Genomic DNA, 23,977 nt, shown 5'->3' on the forward strand with positions numbered 1-23,977 from the left:
CATCTGCGCTGTCCATTCAAAATGAACGATTGGATAGGGGGAACATATAAGTTTTATGGAGTAAGGGAAGTGCAAAAAGCTTCCCCTTTTAATAAATTTCTATAAATGTAAATCATAGCAGTGTTTGAAAAGTTGGATTCCGGCTTCCACTCGACAAGGCATCGAGCCCAATCCAGACGACCGGTTCGGACAGTCTCAATTGAACCAAGAAAATATTAATAAAAAATCATAGAAAAAATGATGGAGAAATTCTAGGCTTTTTTTTTCCGAGGCAGACCCAAAAATTGTAATAAAATTTTGAAAAATAATTTTAGGACTTTTCAGCTTGGAATCATCTTAGGCTTCCGATCCCATCTCAGTTCAGACCGGCAAATTTTTAAGCACTGAACTAGAATAATCAACCCATAATCAAAGTGATCAATGGCGATGGGGCGAGTGGTCCCAATTTCAATGCCTCCATCATGTCCGTCCATTTCCACCGTCAACTATAAAAAGGAAAAATATGTTGTCCACATCATGTGGACGAGTGGGATGATGCACAAATACCCTTCATATTTCACAAGGCCATATCGAATGGCCAAAATTTTATTTATATTTATTTTTTATAATAAATAAAATATCTATCTCAGTTTTAGGGTCCAAGTTTATTTTTATAGTAGAATTGAATAAAATGATTAAAAAATATTGGATAAAAAATGACCAAAATATCTCAATATTTATTGATCAAATCATTTTTTATTCAATTCCAATTATAAATAATCTTTGTTATATAGACACAGATACATATATCTATTTTTTAATTCAATTCTACTTATGAATACCAACCCTTACATAATATTTTTGTCGAACATAACTTTCTCCTATATGAAACTATTAAATAATGTTTAACTTAAGCAAAATATTTTTAAATTCTGACCTTATTTTCTCACAAATGCTTGGGCGTATTAAACTCAGACAACCTGTCATATTTTATATTTTTTAAAGGATGAAATTTCTATAACACCTAGGCTTTATGAAAACAAAATAAAATCGCACCTCAATTCCTAGTTTAAAATCAATTTCGAACATCAAAAATACAATTTGAAACTCAAAAAATAGTAGAGAGCATTTATTTTTAGATTGAAATGGCTAGATTTGTCATACTATATATTATTTTTAGTCTTAAAACCCTAATTTTTTTTTCACCTCTAGATGCATCTGTACGCAAACTACACCCAAGTAAAAAAGTACCAGGAGAATCAAGAAAAAACAGGCCATATCTCCATAGAAAGCCTATAAAGGACCCCATAGATAGAGATAGAGCGAGAGGAGAAAGAGATGAGGAGAGTCTTGGTGCTTTTACTGCTGTTTCTCTCTTCTCAAACTGAAGCTACAGTCCCTTTCACTGAGCTTAAGAGGCAACACTTCCCACCAGGATTTATATTTGGCGCTGGTTCCTCTGCTTACCAGGCAACTAACTCCCATCAATCCTCCTCTTCATTCCATAATTGGTTTCTCAGTTAGTATTGGGTTAATGAATATTGAGTTGATGAATTGGAGTTATTCTCTCTTTATTGGGTTTGATGAATTGAAGTTTCTCTCTCCCCTCCCTCTCTCTCTCTCTCTCTCACAAATTTTTTTTGCAGGTTGAAGGTGCATTTGCAGAGGATGGGAGAAAACCCAGTATCTGGGACACTTTTGTGCATACTGGTTCGTTTTGTTTTCTGTTTTTGGTTTATTTATTTCATTTTATTTTTTAAAAAAGTGGGTCTGAGTTTTAGAGAATTTCAGATAAATGGAGTTTTTTCCTTGAAGGTAGAAGAAATTCTAGGCAGGAAAATTCAGCTTGAGAATTAAGTTGAGTTTCGGCATTTGCTTTAAACAAATTTGGTCCAATAAATGCTTTTAAAATTTCGAGTTCGAAACCATGTTTTACTGCTATTGTATTTAATCTAAACATATAGTGGTGTGGTGTAAATAACAGGGCGTATGCCTGGTCAAGTCACAGGGGATGTCGCCTCTGATCAATATCACAAATACAAGGTAAGCAACCCCAAGTAAAAGAGGAATATAAAACACCATTTAAAAAAAAGAAAAAAAAAAAAGATGAGTAACTCCAAAGCTCTCTAACTGTGAAAGCATTTCCCAAAAAAAGAATTTATTAAAAAAATATAAAGGGACTGATTTGGAATTTGTTGATTTGCAGGAAGATGTGAAGCTTATGCATGAGATGGGTTTGGATGCTTATAGATTTTCCATATCCTGGTCTCGGCTTATTCCTGGTAGTAATTCCTATTAATGATGATAATAATAAGAAAATAGTTTATATAAAGATGCGGCTCTAAACAATCAAATTTAAGCTCGCCTAAAAACTTCATTAGAAGAGATTGTTTCAATAATACTAAATCCTCAAATTGATCATCTCAACTTTATGTACATGAAAAAAAAAAAAAGATTCGAAGTATTGAAAATAGTGTATCTTGTAATGTATTTTTCGATCTTCAATTTTCAAAAGTTTTAAGTGTTCATAGATATGCCCGATCTACAATATTTTTGAGGCTTTAAATTTTATAATTAAAGATGTCTAATATTGAAACAAACATCTTTAGACAATATTTAAAGGTGCACTTTAAGTTGATGGTTTAGAGCTTCGGCCCTATACAAACCACCCCCTAATAATAAATTAGATGGTTATATTTTCCTAATTGAAATTGGCTAAACTTGCATTTGGGAAAATCTTTGATGGGCGAGTGTGGCTAGCTATTGGCCAGCTCGCCTAACCCAACCTTGAAAACCTAGGGCTTGGGCCTTGGAATGTGGTCCGGTGAGAGCCTGGTCACGGGCATGGCCTAGGTTAGGGCCCCTCCAACCCTATAAGGACCTGAGCTGGGCTTAGGCCAGGGCTAGCCTTGGCCAGACCCAGCCCGTTACCAGCACCATGGCCATGTGTTGTTTACCCAGGGTAACCCATTTTCACCATTCTCTTGGCTCATTTGTATTGTAGGAGAGTTATATCACTTAAAAAGTCCATCAAGGTGATTAATTCTACTAATTTATTATACAGTGGTTATTTTTATCACTCGTTCCTCCTTGACAATTTTATTAAAAATACCTAAAATGCTAGCATTATAAATTTGAAATGCCAAAAGCAAGGGAGTTTTGTTTGTCCAAGTAGAGTTTCATACATATCTCTACTTTTTTTAGGTTCCAAAATCAAATTATATATATATTTTTTGTATCGGGTTTGGAGCCTGAAAAACTTACTTTTGTCACTTGGCTTGACTTAAGTTGCCCAAGCTAAAAGACGGAATGATCCCCTCTTGTTCGGCTTTTGAAATACATAGCATTTGTTTTTTTTTTTCATTAAAGGCTAAAAGCGTCTTTTTTGGATAAGTAATATAAAATAAGTAGGGGCATTTTTGGTAATTCAGCTCATTCATATTACAATCTAAATTATCAAAATGCCCATACTTGTTCAAAATTTTAAAGGCATATTATTAAAGTAATTATTTTATTGATAAATTGGTTGAAATATTTAACGTTATACTTATGTCTCTTTATTTAATTTCAAAACACTATGACGTGTCAAAAAAGTTGTAAATGGGTAAATGTTGAATAATTAATCTCTTATGGTATTTAGATAAGTTCCCTTATTATTATTAAGAAAAAGTTTATATAGAGCCGAGGCTTTAAACAATCAAATTTGAACCTACCTCAAAAATTTCACTAGAAGAGGTTGTTTTGATGTTCAAATATCTTCGAATTGATCATCTCTACATCAAGAAGCATGGACATGAGAAAAAAATGGATTTCAAGGTTTGAAAATAGTGTATTTTGTAACACATTTTTTGACCGTCAATTTTTAAGATTTTCAAGTTTTCATAGATCTATCAATCGACAATATTTTTAAAGGTTTAAATTTTATAAATAAATATAAAAATATATTTTAAGACTATTACAAAGATTTCCAATATTAAAACCTCATTTTTCCATACTATTTGAAGGTAGGCTCTAATTTGATTGTTTAGAGCCTAGGCTCTACACAAAAGGCCACCCTATTATTATTTGTTTTTGAATGTTGTTATTATTATGTTGGAAAAAGCTTATATAGAGCCCAGGCTCTAAACAATCAAATTAGAGACCACCTCAAAAATTTCATTAGAAGAGGTTGTTGTGATGCCCAAATCTCAAATTGACCATCTCGACATCAAGATGCATGAACATGAAAAAAAAATGGATTTCAAGTTTTGGAAATAGTGCATCTTGTAACGCTTTTGAACCATCAAGTTTCAAGATTTTCAAGTTTTCGTAGATCTGCTTGATCTATACTATTTGTTTTAATTTTTTTAATTAAAGACAAAAATATATTTTAAGGCTATCACAAAGATTTTCAGTATTTAAACCATATTTCTTAACACTATTTGAGGGTAGGCTTTATTTTGATTGTTTAGACTTTAGAGCCTCAGCTCTATGCAAACTGCAAATGTTTAATTCGTTTCTTGTTTTTACTTTAAAATTTTCACTGCAAATGTTTAATTCGTTTCTTGTTTTTACTTTAAAATTTTCATGATTTTGTATGGAAAAAAAGAAATCCCATCCAATAAAATGTTGGTGTTGGAATTGCAGATGGAAGAGGAAGCGTTAACCCCAAGGGTTTGGAGTATTACAATAATCTCATCAATGAATTGCTCAGCCATGGTGATACTCTCTCACTTTCCTTTCTCTCTTTATCTTCATGCAAATCTCAACAAGGATCCAATTTGAGCAACCTCTTGACAAATCTCAATCGTCCATCAAGATATTGGTCAGCTCTACCGCAATACTTAGATTGACAGAGAACCGTTATAATATAAAGCCCATGAGCTTATACTGTAGCATAGGTCTATTGGATCTAGAGGGGTTTGTGGAAACCTTAAATTTCGCACATATTCACTTTTTCGAGGCAGTGAAAAAAAAAGGGTGTGGTTTGTATAGGGCTGCAACTTTAAACAATCAAATTAAGGCGCACCTCTAAATTTTATCATAAGATGTACTTTTGGTGCCAAAACTTCTTAAAAAAAAGGAAAAAAATTTGCAGCAAAAACAAAAAAAAAAGGAGAGTAGGAAATGACTCTATGCTCTCAACGTAGGCTGTCCATTTGATAAATGGTGAATAAAGGCATTCAAGAACTCGGATCTGCTTTTTTCAAGTTATTATTTTCTAAAAAAGGTGCAAATTTTTAGTTTTAATACATCCCTCTATACTTTTATTGTAAAAAAATATATATACATATTTCTCCCTATTCAACCGATCATTTTAAATGGACAGCTGAGATGGTCCCAATCACAATGTCACATCTCTAAATTATTTTATTTTGGATTTTTTTCTACAAAAAATTTTGACACCAAATTTTGGCATCCATTCTTCTCTAAAACTTGCACCTGTCGAAATATAAAAATAATATTACTAAAAAAATAAAATGATCAAAATGCCTTTGAAAGATTTAAGGGTATTTGATCATTGTAGTTTATCAAAAAATATTTTTTAAGTGTACCCTATTGAGATGATTATTGAGACGATGGCAGCTATCAAATTTCATATTTATATAATGTGTAGAGAAATATTAAAAATAAAATATTTTTGACGGTCAATCAATTGATCAAAATATCACATTACAAATGGAATATATTTAAGAGTGCATATAATGTGCTCCTGCCACTCCTGCGGGAACATTCTGGGTATCTACTTCCTTGGTCAAAACACAGTTAGTTTTTTCGACTAAAACTTTGGAAACCATACAAAAGTTTCTAGATGATTATTTTTAAGAGAAATATTTGAATTTTGAGTTTTGTGACAGTTAAATCTAGCCCTTTAAAAATATGACCGTCTCTATTTAATCTTGAGGCATTAGTTTTTTTTATTACATTGGGAGTTTGTTTCTGAAATTTTTTTCACTAAGATTATTCAATAGGTCGTAAAGATTGCATCCCCAAAATTTGAGATCTAACTAGTATTCCTAGCATGTATTTTGCCCGAGAGAGGAAATAAATAGTATACTCCCTTAGGAGAACGAAGTCTTTTTTCTATATTTAATGTAATTGTATTGGGTAGTGACCAAAGAAATGCCTCAACAAGAAGCGGCACTCAAGTGACAATTGACATCCACTAAAATAGGGTCAAATCAATATAATATAATAAGGAAAAAGTTTATATAGAGCGGCACTCAAGTGACAAATGACTAGTAAAATAGGTTCAAATCAATATAATAAGGAAAAGTTTATATAGAGTCGAGGCTCTAAACAATCAAATTAGAACCTACCTCAAATATTTCACTAGAAGAAGTTATTTTGATGCCCAAATATCCTCAAGTTGATCATCTCGACATCCAAATGCATGGACATGAGAAAAAAATGGATTTCAAGTTTCGAAAATAATGCATCTTGTAACGCATGTTTGGATCGTTAATTTTCAAGTTTTCATAGATCTGCTCGATTTGCACTATTTTTGAAACTTTAAATTTTATAATTAAAGATGAAAATATATTTTAAGGCTATCACAAAGATTTTCAGTATTGAAACCATATTTCGAAGATGCGCTTTACTTTGATTGTCTATACAACCTGCACCATATAATTATTCCTATCCATATTTTTGTAGAATTTTGTTAGATCCTCTAATGACAATGGCATCCGCTAGAGTAGGTTCAAATCCATATGGTAACCTAAGCCTATCACAAAGATTTTCAGTATTGAAACCATATTTCGAAGATGCGCTTTACTTTGATTGTCTATACAACCTGCACCATATAATTATTCCTATCCATATTTTTGTAGAATTTTGTTAGATCCTCTAATGACAATGGCATCCGCTAGAGTAGGTTCAAATCCATATGGTAACCTAAGCCTCCTTTTATGGAGTTTTGTTTTATTTTTATGTGATAGTATGCATCTACTCCCTCGGTCACGGTACGTACTTAGGAAGTTTTTCGCAATCTAAAATTTGGGGAATTATCTAATAATTCTATATAATTGTTTTAAAAAATTCAAATTTGAGTTTTCTATTGCTTAGATCTCACCCTCTAAAAAATTCAAATTTTAGTCTTTTAACACTTAGATTTCACCCACTAAAAATTGGACGGCCTCTATTCAATCGTTAGGATACAAGGTACAATTAAAGAGTTTTTATTATTATTGAGGTTAATCTATGAGGTTGAAGTGCTTAGATCTCCAAAATGGTCCTAAAATTAATCCTAGATGGGTTTCACCGAAGGCATAAATGGACCATATAATAACTTTGGGCTTTCTTATTGGCCTTGGGTCCGATACTAATAACTAATGTGAAAACATTTCCCGGCTTTGGCAGGAGCATGGTGTTCATTTGCTCCCATGGTAAAAATCTAATTTTGGGAGATGCTTGCTCAATTTTTTATGAATTCAATTTTTTTTTAGGAAGTAAAAATATTTCAGAACAAGTAGTCGATGCATAATATTGTTTTTAGGGAAGTGCTTTCCGAGGTACAATTTTCATCTTAAATTCCACCTTTACTTATTCAAATGTCAATATTAGTGATTTAAAAAAAATAAGTGATTTGGTTTGCCGCCCCAAGTCCTGGTTAGAATCGGTTGGTTCGGCCCTTCATATGTCAAAATCTTTGGAAATTTCTTCCATTTAGAGAAAAATTATGTTTTTATTTGTTAGTTCTTAAATCATCAAGGAAAAAACTATGAAAAATGGCTCTCCACAAATCTTCTTCTTTTTTGTGCTTTAATTTTTATTGTATTTCTATTGCCAATTTGCCCTAATGCAGATCGGAAACGGTGATCAGGCTAAAGCGGATCCACCCCACTGGTTCGTGTTTAAAACACTGGTCAAAACAAAAATTTGGTTATGACATGGATGTTGGAACCAATTCATGCATTGAAAACACTTCCGTTTTTTTTCTAAATTAAATTGTTTACATTCCCTCCCACATATTGGTTCAATATAGACCAAATTAAGGGGAGGGATTTGGTATTAGGTCTAAATTCCATGTAAACTTAAGCATCATCATCATCATTTTGAGCGTTATCCCAACTATTTGGGATCGTATGAACCTATAACGATATTTGGCAGTTTAAGGGCCTAACTTTATGTGTTTCTATCACCCAAAGGTTTTGGGTCCTATTGGTTAGGTACCTAATTTGGTATCAGAGCAACTATGACCTAGGTCCAAGGCGACCGGTGGAAAAGGCTACCTATAAAAATGACTACTCGAATAAATAAGTATTAGAATGAAAGCTGCCATAGAGAGTGAGAGCCACCTTAGAGTGAGACCTAACCTCAGCCGAGGGGCGTGTATGTAAAGATCCTCGGTGGTTTAAAGGCCTAACTTTCCGCTTTTTTATCACCCAATGGTTTTGGGGAGTATTGGTTAGGTATCTAACATTCATACCAAAATTCTATAGACTATTTTTAAACTTCTCTATCGATTTGCCATGTCGACTAGAAATTTGGGTGAACTTGAGAAAAATGGCCATAATGAATTGAGTCTCCCTAGTTTGGTTTGGTATGTCAATAATCATTTTAAAAAGTATCAAGTTTTTTAACAACAAATCATACACAATTGTAACGGTGAGTACTGCAAAACATTTGACCTGTAGTGTATTGGTCCGTAATGTTAAACATTTACTTGTTGGGACTTCGTCTTTGTTACAAGAAAGAACAATCACTTCTAGTTATCGGATGTAAAATCGTGTGATTAAGAATGTCTTATTTCTATGCACAAAATTTTAAAATATTTTATCAAACTTCAAATACTGTTCATGTTCCATTCACAGACTAGTGCTACATCTGATGGAAAGGGATGATTGAAATTAATATATTTTCACCAATCCAAAATAAAGAGAGAATCAAGGGAGGAAATAAATCTATTGTAAATTCAAAAAATTATTGCAGATTGTAAAATTAGAATATGCCCTGCCATATAAAGCACACCACAATGGCATTTATAATGTTTAAAATTTTTGGAGTATGAGATCCTAAGTTCACTTGGGGTTGTAAACGGGTATGGTGGGGGCCGACTGACCTGGAGCTGACCTGAATGGGTCCATGTTGGACATGTACACAGGTTGGGTCCAAGTCATTGGACCTGAACATGAGCCACTGGGTAGGGTCAGGTCTTGGTCTAAATAAAAAAAGTCTAGATCTTTTTTATTATATATTTTAATACATGAAAATATTTGTTATAGATATTGTATATATAAATATATCTGGCCGAGCCACCCAAACCAGACCGACCTAAGCCTGGACCCAAGTTGTGTTGTTTGGGTCGACAGGACAACTCAACCCAATTGCCTTATGTAACTCTACTATTAGGATGTTGTATTATAGGAAACAATCGCTTGATAGCATATAAGTGTGATTAGTTTCTGCCATGATAGTTGCTTAACAAAGTGTGGAGGAAAACTAACAAACAAACTAAACTTTCAGAAAAGATTTGCCCCAAAATTTTTCATTTAAAAAAAGAACTAGAAAACCAAAATTATCAAGAACAATGACAAAAGCTTATGTTAAATTATTTCTTAAAAGACAAGGATATTTTAAACATAATGTGAACTTAAACCATGTTCTAAGTGTAAGGAACATGAACCTCACTTGTAGAGTAGAAATAAGGTTGCAGTCTACACCATCCATTTTAGTTGGCAAATGTAGATTTGACAATATCTCAAAAAACGTGTTAGATTTTCGCATTATCTAAGAAAATGTGCCAAACTTACATCATCTAATTAAAATGGATGGTATAAAACACTACAATAAGGTTACCGCCTTATAAAATCCACACCCTTAAGCATAGCGTGCAAATGCATAAAGGGAATTGAGATTAGAATAGTAAAATTTGAGCACACATAATTACATTAATGGGACATGAACATATGAAAATAATTAGCATAATAACTTGAGTTCAATTGAACGTACCAAAGGACATGTCATGTTTCTTATGAAAACAATATAAATCTCATAAATAGCAAATAGGTAAGTGTTTATAAAAAGTATTCATTTATCATTAAAAGAATAATCTTTAAGTTAAATATTCAATTAGTAATGTTAACTATCTATAGCATGAAAAAAAAAAGCAAAGGAATTTATATTGTTTATTGTAGATGTAAAGTTACCTTTGAGAATTTAAGAGCTAAGCAAAATCGTGATCATCTTCACATAATTAGGAATATCTGAGTTTCATGAAAGATATAAATTATAACTTATATTAATTTCTAAAGCTAGAACACATTATGGTAAAAAAACGTGAGTATTTCAAACTCTGGTCCCATATGTGACACTACAAGGTGCGGAATGATATATGAAAAGCACAAAACTCTACCACATATCCTTTTTTTTTTTTTTTTTTAATATATATATATATACCAATTGTTTGTGCAGTTACAAGAGGTTTTATTCCTTTTCTAGATGCTAATTTTTAATGCTCTGAAATCATAAAGGAATTGAAGCTCATGTTACCCTATTTCACTTTGATCTACCCCAATCCCTCGAGGATGAGTACAATGGATGGTTGAGCCCAAAGATAATGTAAGCCTCCTATTTCCTTTAGCCATCTTGTTAATCTCTCTCAAGTTCTTTCTTATTCTACTGATCTCTTACTAGATGGAAAGTATACAATAGGAGCCGTTTATCTTTGGTATAAAAAGTCATTATCCTCTCAGCTGTCAGATGTGAAATTTGACGGCTGGGGGTGTGCCATTGACCTGTGCTCACAAACTTTATGCGGAGAAATGACGTACCCAAGCCTTTCAGTTTTATACCTGAAAGCTTGGGATGTTTGTGACCTTTATGAAAGGTAAAGATCTCATTATATACAAATTCATTGCTACAAGTTAGCCACAATTTTAGTGTATGTATTCCATCATCAATGCCAACTCCTCCCATTCTTTTGTTTATTTAGTCTTTTTTCTTGCTATGTGTTGCAGTGAAGATTTCACTGCATATGCAGAGGTTTGTTTTAGAGAATTTGGAGATAGGGTGAGTTCCTGGAGCACCGTCAATGAACCCAATATCTTACCGTTAATGAGTTATGATGTTGGACTCTTTCCACCATGTCGTTGTTCATATTCTTGGGTAGTCCATTGTTCTGAGGGAAATTCATCAGTTGAACCATACGTCGTTGCACATAACTTCTTACTGGCACATGCAGCAGTTGTTCGTCTATATCGAGAAAAATACCAGGTTATTATATTCTTTGTCTTTCCTTTTGCCTTTATTTTTCCATTAGGCTAGCAGGCAGTTTGTACAGGAGCCCCATTCATTGTCTTAATCTCGGAAAGTGTGTACATTAGGCCAAAGAATATAAACTCTTTGGTTTGTACTTCAGTGGGTATGAGTCAAGATTTCCTGCCATGATACCTAATTCTATAGTTAAAAGGAAAGTATATGATGTGCTACTCATTTATATTTCATTTCTCTGCTGTCAATTTTCATGTATGTTACCAAGTCTGGTGATCATTCCTTTTCCAAGTATTTCTTTGAATGATGTGCCTTCCATTTCTATTTGCATTTTTTGTTTTTAACTCCATTTATCTTGATAAGGCAAACTGCTATGTCAATTTGAAAATATATTAAGCTTTTCAGTTTTCATTTTTACCTTCTCTCATTTTTCTTTTATAGTTGTATGCTTATGGATGTATGTTGGTATGAGTTTATGTATGTGTGCCTATATAAGAATGTATCTATGTATGTATGTATTTTCTTTTGGGTAGCTCAGATGCATGTACTTTATTTATATATATATATATATATATATATATATATATATATATATATATAGTTATGGATTTATGTGCACTTTCATGTTTGCATCATCCCTTATGTTTTTTTCTCAATGAAGAGGATCATTCTTTATGCAGGCTAAACAAAAGGGGAAAATAGGAATCACACTCCTAGCATTTTGGCTTGTACCTCTTACGAACTCATCGACAAATATCGATGCTTCCAAACGCGTTAGAGATTTTCACCTTGGTTGGTGAGCACAAAAAACTGCAATGGAAATTTTAAAACTGAGGTCCAATGTTACTTGTTTGTTCTTCATTAGTAAATGTTTTCTTTTCTGGACTATTTTGTTTAGGTTTATGGATCCCCTAGCGAAAGGTGACTACCCTGTTACGATGAAAAAGATTGTGAAGGCCCGTCTACCAAAGTTTACAAAGACAGAGTCGAAGTTGTTAAAGGGTTCATTTGATTTCATTGGACTTAACCACTATTCTACAATGGGTGTAGAAGATTATCGTTTTACATTACGTACAAAAAGATTGGACTACATTACCGATGTCTCCGCCAAATTAAAAGGTAACCTTTCTCTCTTATTTTTTTTGATATTCTTTACTTCTGGGCAGGACTTGTTCAAAGGAGCTTCTACTCAGTAAGTATCCCTTAGCAGAACTTTGCAAAACTATATTTGGGTTTGCTCTTCTGCCACATCTCCTCATAGAATGAATAGCATGCGGTAATCCTCATGGGCATAGGAAAACAGATGTCAACACTATCTGATCAATGGGTTCGACAGTGATGAATAGAGAGTGGAACCCACCATCAAATTCACGTCATGTTCTGGTTGGCCATCGCCGTCCAACTCATTGATTACGTGGTGATGATCTTCATGCCCACGTATTTCAAATCTTCATGAGGATTGTTTTACACTTTCCTATAGAAGGCACAGAAGAAGTAGACTTAAGTAACAAGCAAAGAAGCAAGATTTTATGGTGATTAGACACCATAGTGTTTAGGGATGGCTCCTCTATAGTCTATACATGAGAACATTTGTGAGGTTTGACATAGTTAACCTCCTTGTTTTCCTCTTTCTTCTTCTCTCTTGTTTTCTTTTTTTGGTGAAGGTTTTACATGGTTAGAACAGTGGATTAAACATTGCTGCATTTGTTTGTTGATGCAGTTTGGAGGAACATTTTTGTATCACCTACCGAGGTAATTCTTGAATACAAGAAAGGAATAAATGTTCAACCATTTGATCAATTGGGGTTCCTCTTTTGAGGCATGAATGATATGTTTTGAATGTGCAGGAAGACGGTTCTTCATTTGAATATCTTTCGCAGGGTTTGCCACGACTGTTGAAGTATATAAAGCAATATTACGGAAATATTGCATTAATGATCCATGAAAATGGTGAGTCTCAAGTGTTTTATAGCTACTTTTTTGCTGCCTTATTATGACTTTGAATTTCTGAATCGTAGGTCTGGGACTTGTTGACAGTCCTAGCACTCCACTTCTTATGGAAGCTGCAGATGATGGTATAAGAGTAAAGTACCTTGAACAATACATGGGAAGTTTACTCTCATCTATAAGGTAATTAACAATCTTAACAAAAATATAAGTTTTCATGACATTCTCCCAAAACCTCAGGTTTAATATTAGACTCTCTCTCTCTCTCTCAATGTGAGACCACAGTAGTGAAATCAGGGTCTTGTAATGCATGAAGTATCTACGTTCACTTTTAGGACTCATTTGCTGCCAAACCATGAATGGGGTATTGTTGGGGCAGAATTTTAGGTGGCAAATTCATGGTGGAGTGGTGCCATTTAATATCTCAAACAGGTGTCCACTTAGGTGTCTCAATGGACCTGGACCCGAGGGGTAAAACCGATCCAGGTCTGAGTATGGGTCCATAAATGGGATCCGGTGGGTCTGGTCCAGGTTCAAGATTTGGACCCGAACACTATTCGGATCTAGGTCCTGTAATATATTTCGGGTCTTAATATATGAAATATATTTAAATATAGTTAAGTACATATATATTTTAATTTTTGAATTGGGTCTAGGTCTCGATCTGGGTCCCACACTATACCAATTGGGGACATTTTGTGGGTGACCACGTGATCTAAAGATCATTGGTATCCAAAGGGTTAATGTATTTCGTTGCTAGGCATGAATGCGGCTTGCTGGTAAAATACGTTGCAAATTGAATTTCTCGTATGATATTGGTTGTGGACACACGTATCTATGGTTGCTTGCACGTGTAAATACATTAGGACACAACACCTTTGTTTAGTACTTCAAGATACTTATTCTAAACCTTTCTACTTAAAATTTTACTATAGAAATGCTTAATATTACTTAAAATTTTTACCACCGTTGTTTTTTTAATTAGTGTACGTACATGTCATGCTTGAAAAGATAATTTTAAAGCAGGTATGTCTTGACACCCATATCTGTATCGGACATTGATCCACATGTCCATGCCCTCAAATTCTGAGAGAAAAAAGATTCTTTTTACTTATTTTTTCCTTCAAGAAGAGAAGGATAGTTTCCTCTTTCTAACTCTTGAAATTTTGAGAATTATGTGTAGGAATGGGTCGAATGTGAAGGGGTATTTTGTGTGGTCATTCTTGGATACTTTTGAGTTTGGTTTTGGTTATATGGCTCGTTTTGGTCTCTATAGTGTGGATTTTGAAGACAAGCATAGGAGGAGGTATCCCACTCTCTCTTCCAAATGGTACACCAATTTCCTTGTTAAAAATAATCAACAAAGAGAGCTTGGGCATTTGATTCTCTCTCATGGGCAAGACCTTCTCTTTTCTCTCAAGTCAAAGTTCCGATAGAAACATAAACTTTTACTCATATGTGAGGAACAATAACATTATTGGGTCCTAAATCTATGAGCAGTATTTCTTTTTATTATTATTTTATAAAAAACAGGTAGGGGCCTTCTCTCCCACTTATTTGCGGAAAAAAAAAAAACCTTGTCACTGTAGTAGGAATATCTTGATTTAATGGAATTGGAACGCTGGTGATACTGGATTGAAAATTTCCATAATAGCCATGTTTTTCTATTTTTTTAGAAAAGCAATTGTTACTTGTAGCTTTGTTTGACTTGGGAATCGTTTGAGTCGAACTAAGGGTATAGGAACCAAATCCGTGCCGTCCGAGCCGGATTCCGAAGTTTGCAACACTGACGACGATCAAAACTGAAAACCCTCTTATTTTCTTTTCTTCTTTTTGGTGGAAATGTATCTCATGCAAGTGTTTATGCTGTTTTGGTTGGAATCAAGCATTTATGATATTAGATGATTAAGACAAGGTTCAAAACCAGAAAACACGCTAAGGCAACGGTCCGTAATAACGAAAATATTACAAGAATAGACATGGGGATATGAGCAAAATATGGAAAAATGGTAAACATCTATTTGAAGGGTCATGGGCTCCAACCCTCCTAATGACTAAATTTAATTTAACACATCCCAATGGACATTAAGGGCTTACCAATATGCAATAAATAGCAGCTAGGGATGCCTATCTTAAAGGGACTTGAATTCGACACAATTAATTAAGCAGTTATAAAATGCTATTATAACAATTTTTTTTTTTTTTTTTTTTTTTTTAAAAAGGAAGACAAATGAGCTATTGAGCTGAAAATGAGGTTGGGATTTTAGTGGTAGCACCGTTGGAGCTTCAGCTAAGGTCTTGACTTCCATTCTCATTAAACAAAATAAATGATTTTAGGGGTTTGTCATCCCCATTGAATTACCCCAAAAACATCACATAGCCTTTTTCCAATTAATCGGGGTCAGCTATATGAGGTCTGCCACATGCTGTATGTCCATAATTCATAAATTTTGGCAAAATTTTACGTTGGTTGCCTACCTAACAAAACCCATCCTCTTTTACTTAAGTATGAGAGACGTTAAGAGAAAGTTTAAGGTCATCACCCTTCTTAGACCATATTATCGTCTTTAGTGTTTATGTAGAAAGGAAAAGGGGATTTTTTTATTTTTTTTGGGTGCAAGAAAAAATTCCATTGATCACTAAGGGATTTAAAGAGATGTAATACGCATCGCATTTGGAGTCACCCTATTTAGTTTTTATTTTCAAAACAAAATAAAAACATGTATCCCAATATTGACAAGAAATGACCATTTAAGCTGGCCTTTTCTTTTGATTGCAACCCCTTTTAGTATGGCAATTTCAGAAAATATCGTATGCATTTATTATTTTATAGTTTGCCCTCTCAAACTATATGGTATAATATAATAGAAATTCTCCCTTTCATAACTAATCATATAATTCTATTATCAATTTTGTAACGATAAAGAGATTTGAGATATAAGTGGTTTTGCACATGAAAACCAAATGAGGGGGCCATTTATTCAATTAATAAAAAAGCAAAGGTGAAACGGATGGAGCAAGCCCAAACAATTGGCTGCCAAATAAAAACTAAGGCATACAAGCCCTTTTGAATCTCTCTCTCTCATGCATAATAATTGAACTCAAATTTGTTGAAGTTCATTATAAAATATGACAAGATTTCAATAGATAATATTAAATAATAACTCTGTAAACAAACAGCTGATCTAAATAGGGGATTTGTAAATAACGCGAATTCCATCCAAATAGCTAAATCCTAATAACCAGGTTTTGGTATAACGGAGGATTGACAATAATACGGATATGATCAAAACCTGGGTTAATTTGGATGTTTGTGCTCGGAGCCGAACGAGCCATTATATATGACTAGAATTGCTCATTTGGATGCTTTTGATATCAGGGATGAAGCACATGTAACTCTATACCAGTTTATGGGTTAATCCAAGAGTAATCAATTTAGCTGGTGATTATGACCATGCACTGATAATTCTAAAAATGGGTCATGAAAAATCGAGTCTCTTTCTTCTTTTTTGAACTCCAAAATACTCGTTATCTACCATTTTGGAAGCAATGTAACAAGGATCTGTGTCGAGTGCATTTAGGAGAATCCCACACAATACAGACACAAGAATTAATTTATACAGAAATATATGTAGACATGTACACTTGATTTTCAGTTAATTTTATTATCAAAGAGTCAAATTAATTTTGGGTGTGTAAGATACCAAGACAGGATCCCACTAGCAAAGAAAATATTTAGATTTTTTTTCTTTTAGTAGATAATATGCATATGAACTATCTTTGCTAGAATTTGTTTTGGTGTGCAAACTTTCTCCATATTTTTTGGGTGCATAACTTCTAAAGCATAACAGAAAAAAGAAAAACTGAGTTTTTACTTTTATGTTTTTAAGAGATCAGATAGTTGACATAGCATACTTGCATTGCCATTTGACTATGTTGTGGTGGTATCATTGAGGGTTTCAATCCATCAGAAGGGGTAATTATCAGATCTCTCAAGCGATGATGCACTGATTTTGTCAGTGTTCCATGACTCAGCCGAGTTTATCTAGACTCACGAGTTCGAGTAGTCCCGAGTTCTGTGCACAACTTGGGGCACATTAAAAAAATTTAAAAATTCAAAGAATTGTAAAAAATATATGAACAGCGTGTAATTCTTTTAAGTGATTTATATGTTTTTGGAAATGATTGATGAGTGTTTTTTGCCATAATCCCCTTTTTTATAATTTTCTTTTTGTGGATTTTCTAAAATCTTCCTATCTACAAAATCAGCTATCTATTTGTAATACCTTTTTAAGCTTACTTGAACTTTTTAAGGTTGCTTTTAGTTTTATTTTACTTTTACTACCTTCATTATATATATTTTTGTGATTTTATTTTTAAATTTTTCTAAAGCCTTTTTGCCCTGTACGGATCGAGTGGACTCGCCCGAGTCACTCAGCCAAGGGCTGAGTACATTGGCCAAGTCGAGTTTTTAACACTTGGAATGTCTTATAAAGATTTTCATGTGGAAGACAGGGGAGCAACCAGTCTTTCCTCGGGCTATGATAGAACTCTTGGAGTACTTCAGGCACTCCTACAAGGATGTCAAGATCTTCATACACGAAAATGGTAAGCACAAGGCACAAGTCTCCCTCTCTCTCCCTGATGCTTGCACACAAAAGGATGAGTAAAACACATAAATAATTGCATAGTGCAGTAATATGTACTGAAGTTTACACCAAGTATGCATAAAGAAAAGTTTCATTCCCCAAACCAAAAGCCAATAAATGTGGAAATCAGCCACATTAGACAATGGTTTTGTTTTTGAACATTCACATTAGACAATGGTCCTTGTTGGAGGATCACATGTACCCTACACTTAGGTGCTTTCGTGCATAATGCGAATAAAGGAAAATAAATCTGGTTCACTCATGGTGAAAACTGTGTTGACTGTTTAATGTGTACGAATAAATCCTCAGGCTTTGAAACGCGACATTCTGATTCCCCTCCTAGTCTCGAAACCGGAAGTGATGATACTCGGGTTCGGTACTTGAAGGTGTACTTGGAAGCTTTGCTCCTTTGTAAGGTAAAATTCTTAAAAACTAAAGATTATATGCTCCCACAAGAGCATATTGTACATTCACTCCCTCGGGTAAAGCCTTATGTAGGAGTGTTCTTTGGACTTCAGAATTTGGGGATTTAACCCAAGGTTGAAGAAAGATTGTACAATTTTTGGATGCTCAGACCTAAGTGTTTAGGAAGTCAAAATCTTTTTTTTTTTTTTTTTTAAATACACCTAGTGATTCTAAAGTAAATTTAACCCTTAAGTAGATCTTTTTTTTTTTTTTGGTAGATTAGTGGGGAATACAGGTCCCTACCTATCTTGGAAAGGGAATCAATTGTTTGTAAGTGTTAGTGAGAATGGAGTTTTGGGCTCAGGTGGTACTACCACATAACCCTGTTTCGCAAAGAGTCAATTAAGTGTTAGTGAGAATTGAGTTTTGAGGCTCAGGTGGTACTACCACCATGTCCCCAGCTTCATTCTCGGTTTAAGTAGGTCTTTTGCCCAAGGACAGCACACCATGCTACCTCGTGAGAGTGCCACACGCACTCATTACTAAACCTTGAGAAATTTGAACTTGCCTTCGACTCAAGTAATAGGCTTCACAATCCGGTGTAGATTATGACTATAAGTTGCCAAAATGTGGTCTAGATTATGATTATAAGTTGTTCTGCTACCTCTTTTAACTAGAAGAAGGATTACAACTTTCTGGGGAAAACAAATTGCGCCGGGTATCTTCAAAACTTTGGCCTTTTCTGTCTGACTTATGAAACCCAATTTTGTAAACAGGAATAGATCAAATATTCAAGGGTATTTTGTCTGGTCTTTTGTTGATTGTGTGGAGTTGGCACCTGTAAAGGTTGTTACATTTGGTCTCTACTATGTGGATTCGAATGACAAAGACCTCAAAAGGTATCCCACCCCCTCTTCTCAATGGCACTCAAATTTCCTTCTTCAAGGAAAGAGGAAAATAAGCAGGCATATGAGCAAACAAGCCTCAATGACGTGTTCAGCAGAGTAAAGGGCTCCTGTGCTCTCCATCACAATATGATGAATAAGATTTTGTAATTTTCCTCGACTTTCTTTCGTAATTGTGATAGAGAGATCCCATGCTTTTATCAATTCCAAATCTGATATATGTGGTGTCATTATCCATGAGTAGGATATGATGCTTTTGCTGTGATATGTTAAAGATATCAGTGGCAGGGTTGCATCAGTTTCAAGAGCCCATACTTGTTGGATGATTTGTTATATGGTCTTAGGTATGCATATGAGAGGTGGTTTGTATACTTGGGGCTGATTAAAACGGGGAGAAATTATGAGCTTATATTTATTCGAAGAAAAGGAAAATTATGAACAAGCAAATATAGCCTGATTAGTCTACTTTAGAGCAGTGTTATAGGACTCCACCAAGTTACTTGGGCCGAGGCTGAGTTTCCTTGCGATGTATGTGCAACTCGGGATATATAAAAAAAAATCTAAGAATACCAAAAAAATATAAAAAATGAATGTTGTATAAATTTTATATTTATGAACCCTGTGTATGATTGTATGGTACTTTTGTATCTTACCAAGGCTAACGCCTTTAATGGGGGACTGCCAGTTTATTGACCTTTCTGAACCTTGTGTATGGTTGTATGGTACAATTTTTAGGAGAGTTATTTGACGATGGTCCCTTCTCTTTTGTGCTTGGTTTCTTCCTGCTAGCTTGATGCCAACTCTTCTCCAGTTCTCGTTATCTTTATTTTCTACTCGGCTGCCGCTTTCTTTCTCTTTTAAAGCCTGTTTTTCAGCCGCTGGTTGTGCCCAAACCCCACGGCTACATTACCAGGTCTCTTTGGCACCATTTATCCTGTGATGGTTGGAGCTTGTTCCAACCCTGGCTTGTAAGGTTTCTATTGATAGCTATATTTTTGACGGTCTTGTTGGTGGTTCAGTTCGAGTGGGACGCTAAGGAGTTTGTTGCCTGTGGAAGCTGTTGTGCTTGGTTTTGCAGGGATTCTGAGGTTGCTAGTGTGTCTGGGCCGTATGTGTTGAGGGTTGCTTGTGCTTTGTTTGTCTCGAATGGGTCATATTTGGAGTAGAGAGCTTAGTCCCGTTATTTCTTTTTTTCTTCTTTCTATTGTATTTTGTAATTTCGAGCGATGCTCTAACTTAATGAAAGTCACTGTTAAATGTTTATATATATATATATATATTTGGGTGGTTTTAGCAAGTGAGTATTTTTTGCCACAGTCCTTACTTTTATATTTCTTATTTTTTATTTTTAAAAAATATCCCCAACTATAAATCAGAATTTTTGATATATTTTTTTATACCTTTTTAAGATTATATGAACTCGGGTTTGCCTTGGCCCAAGGCCGAGTACTTAACCCGAGGTGAGTTCTTAAACTTTAAAGAAACTTAGAACGTCCAAGTACAACTCTTTATGAATGTTAGTGGCACTTATGTTACAAATATTATTCACATGGTTTATATAAGTCAGTATGAAAAGAAAGAGTTTATACTTTATACATCTCCGACTGAGATCGAGTTGTTGTGAGCACAAAGTTGACTTGTTACCAGGCCTCCCACTGGAGCTGTTCTGGATTCTCCCTCAAACTGTTCAACTTTATCATGGCTTCTTGGGGAGGAGTCCATCTATTCAATCTATATCTTTTGGGTGGATTCGATCTTTTTTATTTCAATAAAGTGGGTCTCAAAATCAGATGTGCTGGAGCCCAAGAATTCCTTACGAAGTTCGGGCATTTAAATAATTATCACTTTTATTCTTGACAGTGAATGTCTCCGAGCTGATGCTTCGGAAGGCCCTGCAGATTCTTCTTGCCATAAGACATTAAAAAAATATATATGTAAAACTCTATTATCAGAAAGTGAGATTCGAGTCCTACTTATAGAGAGGGAATTCAAGTTATGGGCTTACGACTGTTTAATGTCTTTTTGATCTACATTCTACTTGACCAATGCGTAGTTGTAATTCAGTTTCTTCTGTTGCTTGAATATAATGTTAAAGAACATTTTATAGGTTATAAGCTGATATTTTTTTGGGTAGATCAGTGGGGATTACAGGCCCGACCCGCTCTTGAAAAGAGTCATTTCTTTTAAAAGTGTTAGTGAGATTGGAGGCCATGACCTTTAAGTAGGGCTCAGGTAGAATGGAGTCCGAGACTTCTTTATGGGTCATTGGAGCTACTACCACCTTGACCTCAACCCATTTCCAAAATGTGGATCATGATGCATCGGCTCTTTGGCTAATTCAAGGGAAGTGTTTGGATACATTTAGAAACCAATATATATATATATATATATGCGCTCTAAGATCTATTTAAAATATATCAATGTTTTTTAAATTTTGAATATCATGGATGTGGTTCTATTTTTTTTTAATGTTGTATAGGTATTTTTAACAAATTTTGAATATATCTGGAACACTTCTAGTATTAATACCTATATGATTGAAATATATCAAAGTGCAATTCACATCAAATTATTTGGTATGCAAAACCCAAAGACTTTATACTTCAGCAAAAGCAAAGCGAATCCGATAAACTCTGGTCTAGAACCGAACCATTCATATTGACTGATGGAGCTCTCAACTGAGTTGTTTAGTCACATAGGCTTCCGGTTTCGTTTCGAAGGTTACTGATGTATCGCATAACCGTTTTTTCTAAACACTGCTGTGAATCGAGGGGAGAGTCGATCTATTTTCTGAACAGGAACCGATTGATAGGAAAGATCAGCCAATTATTCAGTTTAGTTTCTCTTGTATAGCATTGGTATCTTCAAATTCAAATTCTAAGTTCATTGAAATCAGCCAATCACAATGGCACTTTTGTTATTTTTAATACTGTTCTTCCTAAAGCCTCATAACTGTACACAACAAACAATAAATTGAAGTAACCCATCAGGGAAAAAGAAATCAACCAAAATTTACTAGACAGCTGAACTCCATTTGTAATAGCCAATTTCAACTGCACATATTGGTGATGGTGCCTTCAAAACTAGGTCTTCAATATCTGACTTGCCAATAAACCCTTTCTTTTCATGCCGGAATGGATCAAATGTTGAGGGGTATTTTGTATGGTCTTTTGTGGACTGTTTTGAGTATGCAATTGGAAACACATTTGGTGTCTACTATGTAGATTTTGAAGACAGATACTTCAAAAGGCACCCCACCCCGACTTCTATATGGTACTCAAACTTCCTTCATGGAAAGGTGGGAAGCGAAGTTAAGAGGACATGTGTTCCAAACAGAGCTTTCATCCTATATGAGATGATAATCCAAAGCAAAGAGCTCCAATGCTCCACTTCACAGTGGTGATTAAGATTTCAAACTCTGTTAGGCTATTTTGCAATGGAGAGGCCATGTTTTGTATCAACTTTAGAGTATGATTCATGGGGTAGATACCCCTTGAAGAGGATATGGTGTTTATGGGTTCTCGCTATGATATCTTGGAGATTGAGGTTATATCTTGTTGGATGTAGAGTGAAAGTTTTGTTGGATATAGAGTGAAATATAGCATTCATATCATAATTTCTCTCTTTACATTGCGCCAAGTTATTGCCTGTGTATTCTTTTAAAAAGCAATGAGAACCTCTTTCTTTTGTGCGCATATATGCTTAGATAACTAAATAACAAAAACTGTGAATCAAGGTATACGATTATTTTCGAAGAAAAAAAAAATGCCTTCAATATATGATCGTAGTTAATTAAAAGAAAACGCGAAGACCCAAATATATAAAAGTGAGATTGTCTATGAAGAGACCATTCATCTTTTGTACATGGAGGTTACAATCATTCCCACTCATTAGATGTCAATTTGGATGGTTTGAGATGTGTCGCGAAGTCCGAGAATTTACTTTGAAAACTTGTGTCTATTCAATAACATTTTTGCAACCACCAATTTTAAAATTTGAGGGACAAGAATGATTGTGACCTCTAAGTACAAAAAATAAATGGTATCTTTATAGACAATCTCATAAACTAGTAGTCCATCCAAAATGCTATTATGTGGTATACACTAATAAAATAAAAAATAGAAAACAAAAAATGAAATTAATCAAACTTCTCTATTCATAAAAAAGAAAAGCAGCAAAATGCTTAAGTAAATTTGAATCTCGCAGTGAATTCCAAGCTACCTAAAACTCTCGTATAAGTGATTCTATCTCTCGTGATTTATAAGGATGCATAAGTTTAAAAAAAAAGAAAAAGAAAGATTTTTTATTGGGTTGCTCTTCTTCTAATTCTACCTATTATTTTGAGATATACAATTGCTGTGATTTTTTTTGGGATATATTATTTATAATTTTTCGGATATTTTTTTAAGAAAACTCATTGGTGAAATTTTTTATGGAAATAATATTAAATTAATCAAAAATAAAGTTATAGAGAAGAAATTTTTTAAAAAAGTTTTTTTGTAAAATAATAAAATAGATATTTATATTGGTCCCATTATTAAAAATAAAAATATTTCATGTGGGCTGGACCGTATTTCTATAATATGTGGCCTAGAGGTATAAAGTATCCATCTTTAAGATGGATACAAATTGGTGGTCAATCTAAAAACAAGTGTAAACTAATAGTCCAAATATTTTCCGAACATAATTATTATTTCTAGGTTTCAATTTTATTTATTTTTCATATTCATGATCTCCATGTTACAGAATATATAATCCATAAAAACTAGAATCAAATTATATTTTAAAAAATATTTATTATCAAGCCCACAATTCTACAATACGCGAGTTGGCTGCATACAAACCGTGCTATAAAAATGTGATTATGTGACTTTTTGAAGATCTTGTGAAAAATTCAGA

At 34.0% G+C, this 23,977-nt stretch overlaps 1 protein-coding gene across 4 annotated transcripts; it reads left to right on the top strand.

Annotated features, from left to right (window-relative positions):
- Positions 1–1,303: 1,303 nt before the first annotated feature.
- LOC18434634 (beta-glucosidase 31) lies at positions 1,304–22,691 on the top strand. Of its 4 annotated transcripts, none has more exons than XM_020667397.2 (13): positions 1,304–1,449; positions 1,626–1,689; positions 1,964–2,022; positions 2,186–2,261; positions 4,606–4,677; positions 10,434–10,521; positions 10,920–11,175; positions 11,853–11,968; positions 12,071–12,291; positions 12,893–12,924; positions 13,020–13,122; positions 13,191–13,302; positions 22,303–22,691. In XM_020667397.2, the coding sequence occupies exons 1-13, from the start codon at positions 1,318–1,320 to the stop codon at positions 22,307–22,309; spliced, it is 1,338 nt and encodes a 445-aa protein (XP_020523056.1). In that variant the 5' UTR covers positions 1,304–1,317; the 3' UTR covers positions 22,310–22,691. The 4 variants fall into 4 exon arrangements, with proteins under 4 accessions (XP_020523056.1, XP_088726106.1, XP_011623510.2 ...); XM_088869980.1 differs by lacking the exon at positions 22,303–22,691 and adding an exon at positions 18,950–19,385; XM_011625208.3 differs by lacking the exon at positions 22,303–22,691 and adding an exon at positions 14,303–15,050.
- The last annotated feature ends 1,286 nt before the right edge of the window (positions 22,692–23,977 follow it).

This window comes from Amborella trichopoda, chromosome 6 (assembly GCF_054954075.1).
Source record: "Amborella trichopoda isolate Santa Cruz 75 chromosome 6, AtrichopodaSantaCruz75HAP2 v2.0, whole genome shotgun sequence".
In the NCBI taxonomy this organism is placed as follows: Eukaryota; Viridiplantae; Streptophyta; class Magnoliopsida; order Amborellales; family Amborellaceae; genus Amborella; species Amborella trichopoda.